The 12,446-nt window shown below is 42.2% G+C and overlaps 1 protein-coding gene across 1 annotated transcript in view; it reads right to left on the bottom strand.

Annotated features, from left to right (window-relative positions):
• The window catches only part of astn2 (astrotactin 2), a 539,680-nt gene that overhangs the window by 310,554 nt on the left and 216,680 nt on the right, over positions 1 to 12,446 (bottom strand). Inside the window, exon 4 of the mRNA XM_016552240.1 lies at positions 3,977 to 4,126. Within this exon, the coding sequence (XP_016407726.1) occupies positions 3,977 to 4,126 (150 nt within the window). The remainder of the gene's footprint in view (positions 1 to 3,976; positions 4,127 to 12,446) is intronic.

Here is a 12,446-nt window from a genome sequence, read left to right as displayed (position 1 = left end):
TTTTTTCATTTTTCAGGGCTTGACAGCCTTTAGTCAAAATATAATTTTGGTGAATGAGAACAAAAGGTCGCACTAGCCTCAAAAGTTCTACACCAGCTGAATGCATGTCAGGCTGGCATCTCTGACCATAAAACTGGCATAAGCAGCTCCCCTCCCTCAACCTTTCTGAGTCTTAATCTACTTAAGAGACCAACCCCGCGTGTAAATCCATGCAAATGTGCAGCGAGAATTGTGTGGAAAGCAAAATCACAGGCCATGAGAGAAAATTTGAAATTCTCCACACAGAATGCCGTGTCAGGCGCAGCGGTATTAACGTACCATACTGACCCCATCTCATGTAATTTTTGACCGTGCGCTTGATTCATTTGGTGCCTTTTTATTTCTGGAAAAGCCTAATCTACTCGTAGAGGCCTGGTGAACTCTCACTTCCTCTCGCTTTAATTGAGTTCCAGCTCTGCGCCAGAGTTCGTCCCATTAGCCTGTTTGTTATCCTCAATGGATGCAAGGATAAAAAAAAATAAAAAATCTGTGCTAAAGGCAATTTTTTGTGGGCAGTAATTAAAGGTCCTGGAAAGATTTTATTTCAAGGAGCCCAAGAAAGTGAGCTGGAGTGGTGAGGAGTTTAAAAATCAAGGCTAAAATGGATTATTTTCACACTTTTCTATTTTAGCGTTCCGACCCGGCAGACAACGCATTCACTCGGGCTTAATTTCAGGGTGGAGACTCGCGCTGGTAAATTGTGGCTGAGCACTGAGGCTAATGGGATGGGATGTTTTTAAGCTCTGACTTGATTGGGAATCAGTGGTGTGTGCTGAATTTATGAAATGATGAGTTAAAGTTGCCTCTGTGTTGGGTTTTTAGTTCTACTGTATTCAAATTCATGGTGCATTTACTGTAACTTCGACGCTTGCACAGTGTTACTGGAACACCAATTACATTATACTACCAATAAGCAACCAGTACTGTTATACTTATAATGATTTTATATTAAAATATTATTTTTACAACAAAGTCACAAAATTACAAAACATTGTTTTTTCCAACCATAAATCACCAGATTCTCTGTTAATGATGGTCGCACACAGAGACGGAGGTTTAATTGAGTTTAGTGCTCACTAAAAAACAGCTCAATTGTAGATCAAGTTCATTTTGATTTGAACATGTGGTTTACTTTGTAATTAGTTTGTCCATTTCCACTAGTTTGGCTCATTCAGGCTGATTTGCATAGCATTGTGAGCATGAGAGGTGAGCATTATCAAATCTGCAAGTGCAATGAGCCAGTCACAGCGTCATAGAGGACTCCTCTCGTGTGACTTTTCACCTGTATTTAATTCTGTATTTCCTCGTTCACATTCACAGCACACACAGCGAGGAAGGAAAGAGCATTTTAGCTCATGTTTCTTAACCCTGTAAAGCTTGAAATAGAATAATAGTCACATAAAACTTGGTAACACTTTAGTATAGGGACTAGTTCTAATTATTAACTAGTTGCTTATTAGCATGCCTATTATTAACATATTGGTTGTTTATTAGTACTTATAAAGCACAAATTCTGCATGACCATATTCTACATCCCTAATGCTACCCAATACTTAATCTAAAGTACTAAATTAAGCAGTGAATTGGGAATTTATGTAGGCAAAATTCTTAGTTAATTGTTTGTTATTAGCGAGAATTGGGCCTTTAAAATAGTGTGACCGAACTTTTTTTTTTTTTACTGATTCAATTCAATTCACCATTTATTTGTATAGTGCTTTTCACTGTACAAATTGATACAAATGAAAAACAAATCCATCCAGTTAGGTAATGACATGTATTCAAACAAACGGTTGCGATTGTTGCGATTAAAAAAAAAAAAATTGGTAGTTTGGTGGTACTGATGTCTCTATTAAATACATTTTTCCTCAATTTTAGGCATTCAACATTACAGTAAAGCCATTTTTTGTAACACTTGAATTAGGCTTTTAAAATATAACAACTTTTAATTTAAACTGTAAATTGTATATGCATAAATTATATAATTAATATAGATTAATCTTTACTCAAGCAACAGAAGCAAACAGAGCAATGAGTAATTTATCTTTTTCTTTTGTTCTTTGATGTACATCAGTGAAAGACTGCAGCAGGTCTTTAAAAGCAGTGCTGTATTTTTAAAGCCTGATGCACATGACGTGGATCTGACACTCATCTGATTTTCTTCCAACTCTTTTCTTGCATGTAAGACTTTTTAAAAACGGGCATTTTGACATAATTTTGTGTGTTTTTGTTTATTGAAGCATGAAAGTGAACTCAATGCGGTACTGAAGTGGATTACTGTGCTTGTGCATGTGTCGTATGCCTGTGTTCACAGAAATCTGCTTCACAGACAGCGCGCCGGTAGCAAATTAAGTTATATTTTGCGTTCTATCGTGCTTGATAGCGTGTTCATATAGTCTACTGTAACACTAGTCAAAGGATGCCAGGGAAAAAAGGATGCTGCATTAATTGAGTTGAATATTTGTAATGTGTTAAACTGCGGGAAAAAAATGTACAGTGTACTGGTACCGAATTAAGTTATATTTTGTGTTCCATCATGCTTGATAGCGTGTTCATATAATCTATGCTAGCCAAAGGATGGCAGGAAAAAAAAAGGATGCTGCGTTTATTGAGTCAAATATTTGTAATGTGTTAAACTGGGGGAAAAACAATGTATACATGTGTACATTGTATGCAGGGTTTGAAATTAACACCCGCCAACCCGCCAAATGCGGGTAAAAATCAGCTGTGGCGGGTAACGCTGTCAAATCACTAGCCAATTTGGTGGGTTATGCCTACTTTTCGTAAATGATGTTTACTAATTAATTTCTTGAGGAAGTTCATGTAAGCCAAATCTGCACAGATTTAGTGTAAATACTGAACTCGAGACTCATCATGATATATTAAATAAGCCTAATTGCGCAACATCTGGGCATCTAGCTTACTTGAATATGCCCAGCGATGTAGCTACTGGCCATCGGGAGCACCGGGACATTCCCGGTGGGTCGATCACCGAAGCGAGGGAGACCTCATATTAGGCGCTGTTTTTAAATTACAGCCCACGCGAAACTGCAAAAAGCAAGTATCCAAAAGTGTGAAGCGGTGCTACCGGGTGCATCTGCCAGCCACGCGATAAAGCAGATCAGTCTCCCGCACAGAGCTGCGCTTCCGCCACGATTTATAAGAGATAAACAGCACAAATCGCTCGATCCATTCAGAAATGACACAGAATTGTGTTACACAGTTGTGTGATATGACAACATTAAAGGTTCTGCCTGAAAACAGCCACGACAAGGTAAAATGCATGTAAACAAACTGCAATGTAAACAAACTTTAATAGCTTATTTATCTTTAAATGTTTCATTCTAATTAATTTTAATTTAAGTAAAATGTTAATTCAGTAAGAGCCTGATTAAAGATAAAAACCAGTGTCTCTGTAATTTAGAGACACTTATAAATGAAGTGTTTAACATTTACAAATATTATAAAGTTCTTAAAGGGATAGTTCACCCAAAAAATTAAAACTGTCATCATTTAGGCTACTCAGCATCAAAATTATGAATGGCCGGTAAATTAAAAATTTAGTAGCCAAATTGGCTGGTGAGTGAAAAAGTTAATTTCAAACCCTGATTGTATGTGTATCTGTACAATGTGTACATGCATATGTTTCATTTTCCACTTTATTCACGACAGCCATAACAGATTTAGTTTAATTTGACGGCATTTTTGCCTCCTCTGTTAATCTCAGAACTGTGGCCTGGACTATATGATTCAGTGAGACAGTGGTTCAAACATATTCAGCCAGTTCACCGAAAATAAATAATTGACTCAAAAGAATAATTAAATCACGAATGATTGGCATCGTTGGTTCATTTGACAGAAATACGGGACACTCCTGATCATGAGCAACCCCAACAACAGATGATGTTTGAGCGTGTCACTGGGTCAGTGCATTGCAAACCTCTGGTGTGAGCTGGTCCTCTCTTGCGGCCAGTGGAGGAGCTGTGTGCAACGTTCTGGAAGTGTGTTATTTCCATAGTGGTGTTGGTCCGGAAACTCTCCTTAAACCTTTGCATCAGGGCCTCTACGCTCTCCTTATCGGGGTCCGGAGCTGAAACAAACACACACACACACACACACAAACCCGTGAGACACCGGAAGACACACACCTCTGCTGAAAGGCGTTAGAGGGCAGCGCATGATTTACTACATGAGCGGAAATGCTGAAGTCATGCTTATCTATTCTTGTGTAAAAAAAGATAAATGAGTATAAAGGCTGTGAGATGATATACTCAGTAAACGCTTTGTCCTTAAAAGAGAAATGAGGGCATATAAGTTATGCACAACATCTAGAACTTCATTTATCCTGTCTTTAACACGTTCTCCTTTCCTGTCCACTGTCTTATCACTCCACATCACCTCTTTGCTCTTATCGCTCTTATCTATGCTCTTATGTCCCACACTTGGAATTTGTGCTCCGCATTTAACCCATCCAAGTGCATACACACAGCAGTGAGTAGTGAACAAACACGCACACACACACACAGTGAACACAGACCCAGAGCAGTGGGCAGCCAATGCTGCGGCACCCGGGGAGCAGTTGGGGGTTCGGTGCCTTGCTCAAGGGTCTCACCTCAGTCGTGGTATTGAAGGTGGAGAGAGCACTGGTTATTCACTCCCCCCACCGACAATTCCTGCCAGACCTGAGACTCGAACTCGCGACCTTCGGGTTACAAGTCCGACTCTCTATCCATTAGGCCACTCAACATGAGAATAAAAGTCATGGCATGCCACGATGCTCTCGAGATGGTTTCCTCCTGTAGAGTCAAATATCTGCAGAAACAGTCCTTGAAAAAAGTCCAAAAGGTCCAAAATATATTTAATGGCTATGAATTACTACCTTTTGCCGGTTGTGTGTTGACAACCTTGACTGTGCTTGTTGAACATGTAAACTAAAATATACCTTAATGTAATTTCTACTGAAACTTAATTACACATTTGTAATGGTAAAGTTGCAATTTGGAACATTTAAAATACACAAATTTTAAATGTGATATTGAATAACACACTACAGTTAAAATGACTTAAACTACAGTTCACTACAGTTAAAAAGAATCAAGTACTTTACATGTGCTTTAGCATGATAAACATGACAAAAGATTCCTAAAACAATGACTTAAAATGTTCTTTAAAAAGTTTCAATTGACATTATTACAAAGTGCATGTTTTTTCAATGTGTAGTTAATCTCTACACATTGAATGTGCGACTAATCTCTTCAATGCACCTCATTCTACTGAAAACGTAGTGCTTGCAAGTCTAAACGATTGGTTTTGTAAATCTGTTAGTTGTGCGTGTAGATAAAACAGGGGCGTCCACATACAGTACTCTTGGCCATAAATCTATATTTTGCATTATTTCAGGGTCAGAGAACTACAGACGTCAGACTATTACTTTGACAATTTAACTAAAACCATGTGAGGCCAAATGGCGGGTAATTCTTAAAGTGTTTTATTAGCTTGCCAAATAAATAATAAATAAATAAATAAAAATGTCTCTAGGTTACGCATGTAACCCTAGTTCACAGAGGGAACGAGATGCTGCGTCGAACGCTTTGGGAATGCCTTCAGCGTCACCACGCTCTGAATCACGTGTGTAATCAGTCCAATGGACGGGCGAGATGTCACGGGTGGGGTGACGTAGAGACCAAGAAGCTTAAAAGCACGTGCGGTGGATACAGCAACAGTTTCTGGTGGAATGAAGGAAGCGCTCACAGGGATGCTGGAAGTATAGCAATGAGACGCAGCGTCTCGTTCCCTCAGAGAACTAGGGTTACATACGTAACCTAGAGACATTCCCCTTCAGGAACTTGAGCTGCATCGAATGCTTTGGGAACAAGTATGCCCACGCTGCCAGACTTGCAAGTTCCTGCCTAGTGTGGAAGAGCACAGCTAAGGCGAGAGAAAAAGGAGCCATGAGTGGCGCAAAATGCAGGTATATAATCTGACAAGTAAACGGAGTGGACATCCCACAGCATTCTGAAGGCCAACTTCTGCAGGAGTGAGCCTTGACCCCCAGGGAGAGGGGAGATCAGAGGACTCAAGGCTATAGATAGCATCCCGATCCACCACTTAGCATAAGTTTTAGCATATATTTGGTTGCAACTCCTGTTGTGTTTAAATGTGCTTCATAAATAAATAAAACTAAACTAAACTAGCATAAGCTTCTCCTGGCCGGAGGCCTCAGCCTCAGTGCACCGTGGAGGAAACATGTAACTAGTGGCTCTTTCCCGAAAGACCGACCACCAAGATGGGCGTGGTAAGCAGCTAGGGCCGCCACGGAAACCTTCAAGGTGGAGTGGGATAACCCTGCAGAGAACTGTACCTGCAAGAACTCCAGCACTGAACCAACTGGGCAGTTAACTGGGTCGAGCTGGCGGTTGCCGCGTCAAGAAGTGAAGGTTCACTTCAAGGAGTACAGTTTCCTCGTGGAGGGAGATCTGGACTGGAGAATGGTCTCAGCAACCTCAGTTGAGAGATCGGAACTTATGAGCTGTGCCCCCTGAGGGGCCACATCCACAGTTCCAAAAACTCTGGGCAAGGGGAAGGCCCCGCCTGAGAGAGGAGATCCCTCCTGACGGAAATCTCCCATGGAAAGCCATCGAGAAGGGAAATCAGGTCCGGGAAGCGTACTCGGCCCGGCCTGACCAGCGCTACCCGTCCTGCGCACTCTCTCTAGAACTCCCGGGAGCCGAGCGATCGGGGGAGGTATACAGACGAAGACTTGGCCAAGTCTGTTTTCAGATGAGCTCCACCACCTCGGGGTGGAGCCTCCATCCCCCCTGGGCTCTGGTGAGCGGAGGCCTCAATAACTCTCTGTTGCGAGAGGAAACTTGACGACACTCTCAGAAATGGTCGAGCTCTTGGAGCGGAGGCCTCAGCATGACAACTCTCTAAACCGAGAGGAGGCCTAACTACACTCCACTCTCCGGACATCTTGTAAGGAGGTTCACCTAGCGCCTACCATTTACAGATGCTGTTTTAGCGGAGCTCTGGTGAGCGGAGGCCTCAATAACTCTCTGTAGCGAGAGGAGACCTGACGACACTCGCAGAAACGGTCGAGCTCTTGGAGCAGAGGCCTCAGCATGACAACTCTCCAACGAGATGAGGCCTGACTACACTACACACTCCGGACATCCTGTAAGGAGGCTCACATAGAGACCACCACTCACAGATACTGTCCTAGCGGAGGTCTGGCGAGTGGAGGCCTCAAAAACTCTCCGTAGCGAGAGGAGACCTAACAACGCTTGCAGTGACTGAAAGGTTGGCCCACACAAGGATCTGGTGCGCCAGCCTGTAAAGGGGGTGTGAACACAGATCTCCCTGGTGGTTGATGTAAGAAACCACCACTGTGTTGTCGGTACACCCAACACACGGTGGCCTCTTAGGTCCGGGATGAAGTGTTTTAATGCTATGAACACGACCAGCATCTCCAGGCAGTAGATGTGCCACATGAGATGGCGGCCGTTCCACAGACCGAGGGCTGGTCGGCCACTCATGACCGCACCCAACCAGTGAGGGAGGCATCCGTCGTTAGCATACGCGACAACAAGGAGTCCCCAACACCGGGCGCTGAGAGAAGAACCAAGGCTTTCTCCACATGTATAAGGCACGAAAGCATCGCCGCGTGACCTTGATCATGCAAAGTGGGTTGCCCCTTGGGGAAAACCCCTTGGTCTTGAGCCACCACTGTAGGGGTCTCATGAACACCAGGCCAAAAGGTATCCCGTTAAATGCAGCTGCCATCAGACCCCGCAGTTTCTGAAACTGCTTGACAGTGAGTGACCGGCCTTCTCTCACTCTTGCGACTGCTATGAGGATCGACTCGATCCGAGCAGGAGACAAACGTGCCTGCATCACGGTCGAATCCCACACCACGGCCAGATAAGTGGTTCTCTGTAACGGAGAAAGAACACTTCTTGGCGTTCAGTCTTAACCCCATCTCTTTCATATGGGCGAGAATGACATCTCGATTCCGAACCACCGTCTGCTCCGATTGAGCCAATATCAACCAATCGTCTATATAATTCAGTATGCAGATGCCCTGGAGTCACAGTGGAGCCAGAACAGCATCCACATACTTGGGGAAAGTGTGGGGTGAGAGTGCAATAAATGGCCGCGAAAGGAAGAACTGACTGCGCGAGCTCCGCTCGCAAAAAAACAACACATAAACTGTATGTATCTCCACCCGTAACGTAGCGTGGGCAGAAGGCAAACACACAGTCTAAAATGCTGTCTGCTCTCGCCCTTATATGCTTGTCTTTCGCCTTTGACATGGCTTTTTGAAATGCTTTTACTGGGACAGACAACAATAAATAGAAATGACACACACAGAGCGCTTCCCTGAATGACAGAAGCTGCCGCTGTAACCACCGCACGTGCTTTTAAGCTCCCTGGTCTCTACGTCACCCCGCCCGTGACGTCTCGCCCATCCATTGGACTGATTACACACGTGATTCAGAGCGTGGTCACGCTGAAGGCATTCCCAAAGCCTTCAATTCAGCTCAAGTTCCTGAAGGGGAAATTTAATTTCCACACAGATGGAGAGCATGTGTTGGAGTTCATGCAGGTCACTGCATGATTTTAGTAAATGTCTTTGGCCCCCCATTTGGAAATCAACAGTACTTCCAAACAGGGGGCCAAAGCAAAAACGGACAGGCGGTGTGATGCCCACAATGCTGCAATGTTTGTATTGTATTTCCAACTGGCAGGAAATCAGAGTGCCTCAGGGGACGCCGCTGACCCATCTCAACATGTTCCCGCCCGTGACGTCTCGCCCATCCATTGGACTGATTACACACGTGATTCAGAGCGTGGTCACGCTGAAGGCATTCCCAAAGCCTTCAATTCAGCTCAAGTTCCTGAAGGGGAAATTTAATTTCCACACAGATGGAGAGCATGTGTTGGAGTTCATGCAGGTCACTGCATGATTTTAGTAAATGTCTTTGGCCCCCCATTTGGAAATCAACAGTACTTCCAAACAGGGGGCCAAAGCAAAAACGGACAGGCGGTGTGATGCCCACAATGCTGCAATGTTTGTATTGTATTTCCAACTGGCAGGAAATCAGAGTGCCTCAGGGGACGCCGCTGACCCATCTCAACATGTTCTGGCCCATTTGCACCACAGCAGAGGCATAATATATAAAAATAAATGTCCCCTCTTATTGTCTGCTGCAGGAGTGGGATGAGGTGAAACAGAGAGATGGAGTGGGATGAGATGCCTCAAAAAGTCACAAACAATTTATCTCCCAGCTTCATTACAAAGACACATCGCTACTCCCTACAGCTGGTGCTGCATCACAACTTCAATTAACTTGAGATATGTAGAGGGCCGCTCTCTCCGCAGAGGCATAATGGCTCTGGACAGGGGTGATTTCCTTACCATATCATGTGGCTTTATGTTGAAGGCCCCCTGCTGGAGAAGTTTGCAGATGGATGAGGCCGAGGTCCCTGTAGCGAGCGACTGTTTTTTTATTTTGATGAGTTTCACTAGTGTGTGTCATTCTGTCTAATTAGCAGCTGTGTGTTTAATGTAAGTGTCACACTTATGTGTGGATACTGTTCTAAAGATCAGTGTGGAAAAACTTGCTGTGAAAGCATCTCATCGCTGCACTACAGAATAAGTTGCCTGTTGTTTATATTTTGCATGAGTTTGGAGGCAGCCAGCAAACACTCTTAAAATTAAAGGTTCTCCATAAAGATGAAGTCACATTTATTGTTGTTCAACAACTTTTCGTAGGCAAAATCTATTCATTGCAATAAGAATCCTCACGACCATGAATTAGCCATGGGGGCGAAGGATTTCCCCACAATAATTTGCCACAGGATCAGGTTGGTTGTGCAAATTCTCTACATTGACCAACAGAAAGCTACTTGGTTTGAAAGTGAATTCAGTTCATTAATGCAAATACAGTATCCAATCAACTAATCACATAACAGAAACTCATTGCATTTAGGCATGTAGACGTGATCAAGACGACCTGCTGAAGTTCAAATCCAGCATCAGAATGGGGAAGAAAGGTGATTTAAGTGACTTTGATTGTGGCATGTTTGTTGGTGCCAGACGTGCTGGTCTAAGTATTTCAGAAACTGCTGATCTACTGGGATATTCATGCACAACCATCTCTAGAGTTTAGAGAACGAAAAAGTCCAGTGAGCAGCAATTCTTTGTGAAAATGCCTTGTTGATGCCAGAGGTCAGATGAGAATGGCCAGGGTGGTTTGAGCTGATAGAAAGGCAACAGTAACTCAAATAACCACTTATTACAACAAAGGTTCACAAACAAGCATGAACGCACCACGAACCTTGAAGCAGATGTGCTACAGCAGCAGAAGATCACACCGGGTGAAGAACAGACACAAATAAAATTGTGTCTGGTCTGATGAGTCTCGATTTCTGATGCAACATTCAGACATTTTATATTCAACTTTACTTGCATAAATACAGTACATTAAAGTAAAGAGATATGGTGATACTGTATATACTATATAGCAATTCTCAACTGCTTAATTATATTAAGATATAAGCATTAACACCATGGTTGTTTTGGAAAATCTCAAAAAGCTATGGAGCATCTTTGATGTTCAAGGCAGAAATGGTGTGGGATGAGTTACGTGTAGCAGTTGGATGGTTGCCATGGCATCAAGTATACTGATGGAGGAACGTGGCTAAATGATGGTCAGCATGCATGCTAATGAAGTGATGCTAAACCGAAATCAATGGAACTCTTAACAGCCTCTGACACCATTTAGAAAAGCATCTAACAGCAGTTCTGCTGAGAACTGCATGTGTTCTTTTATTTGTGCAGCACAGTGGTAGACTTTGAGTCAAATTATTTTTCTCCAGAGTGGACCCGCAACAAAGACAACTGAAGACAAATGACTTAATTAAATTTGAACATGCTCTGTCAGTGTCAATACTGCTGAACTCTAATTTGACTAAACTCTCACTGAGGCCTAACAATATTGTAAAAATGCTAATTTCTCTAAATGAATTTAGAATAATTTTTGATGTATTTGGCAATCCAAAAGAGGCTTGTACGTCTTTCATTCCACTGACCAGGATAATGCAGAAAAAATAATTATAATACAAATACAAAGTTCAGGTTGGCAATGGCCATTTGCACACTAGAAGTTCCATTTCCAAAGGCTTTTGAAGTAAGTGAGATTTCTGTTGATGCTTTTGGGAGGTTTCAGCCATGAATCATAAATGCACTACAATTAAGCACAGCAGTCAGCCTCCAGATGTAAAAATCCCATTCATTTTCTCCATAGAGAAATAGATTTTAAACAAAAATATTTGGATGGAGACCAGTGATGTGCTCCGATATCATAAGAAATTATGCTTCTGTAGGACTAGAATGCTTTTGATTTTAAGAGATCCATAGAAATGCAAATTACGGTAAAATAGTTCATCAGTGTCTGCCCATTCCCATGAAGCATTGCAAACGATGAGCTGTGCATCAGAACTAATGGCTGTACAACTGTATTGATATATTTCTCAAATCAATTCAAAATATGCCATGCCATTTCCAGTGCATCATGAGATGAAGAGTTCATTCATGCACTTTTTATTTTACTTTTTTTCCTTTGATTAGCATATGCACTAATACATGAAGTTAATTTGCAAAAAAAACAAAAACAATAAACGGCACTTTAAAAACAAACAAAAGGACTGACTGGCGTGCATTATTCTCCACATATAGCACAATCTGAAACCTAAACCCATATTGGCAAAAAAAGCCGGTATTGTCCGCTGTCAAGGCACTGCGAGTTCACGTTTTACAGCAGAAGCCGACAAGTGCCCTTGTTGTTTATGAACAGAAGCCAATAAGTCAATTTTACCGAAACAGCACGCTGTAATCGACAAGGCTGCTATAATCACTTCGAAAAGACATGCTAGCTGAGAGGAGTTTCGTCAAAGCTGACTAAAAGTGATTGAGGATGGATAATTTCGACGAACATGATGAACCAGTGATATCTTCTTCAGGGCACAAAAGGAAAATAAAAGCTAAAACGTTTTCACGGAACCTTGCAAAAGCAGCACGTTACAATGGTGAGGGAAAAGCTGCTCCCTGTATTGTGTGTAATCACAACAACGTTTGTCAGGCATCTACATGGTCAGCTAAAGAGATTACACAGATTAAACAAGTGTTTTTGCTTAACCGTGAAACATGAAATGTGGAGTTATCTGCTTTTGCCAAAAAAAAAGACCTGTTGAAGTTATCTTTTGCTGTAAAACAAACGTTTAATATTAAAAAAAAAACATACTTTCAATGAACTTTGATTTTGTAAGTTACCTGTATTTGTTTAAATTATTATTACTTAATCAAAACAACCCAACTGCAGTTTGATTGATATTACTTGGAATGCGCA

The sequence above is a fragment of the Sinocyclocheilus rhinocerous genome, unplaced genomic scaffold, assembly GCF_001515625.1.
Source record: "Sinocyclocheilus rhinocerous isolate Xijiao unplaced genomic scaffold, SAMN03320098_v1.1 scaffold285, whole genome shotgun sequence".
Classification (NCBI taxonomy): domain Eukaryota; kingdom Metazoa; phylum Chordata; class Actinopteri; order Cypriniformes; family Cyprinidae; genus Sinocyclocheilus; species Sinocyclocheilus rhinocerous.
The sequence above is the reverse complement of the archived record's forward strand: the minus strand, read 5'-3'. Positions and strand labels throughout refer to the sequence as shown.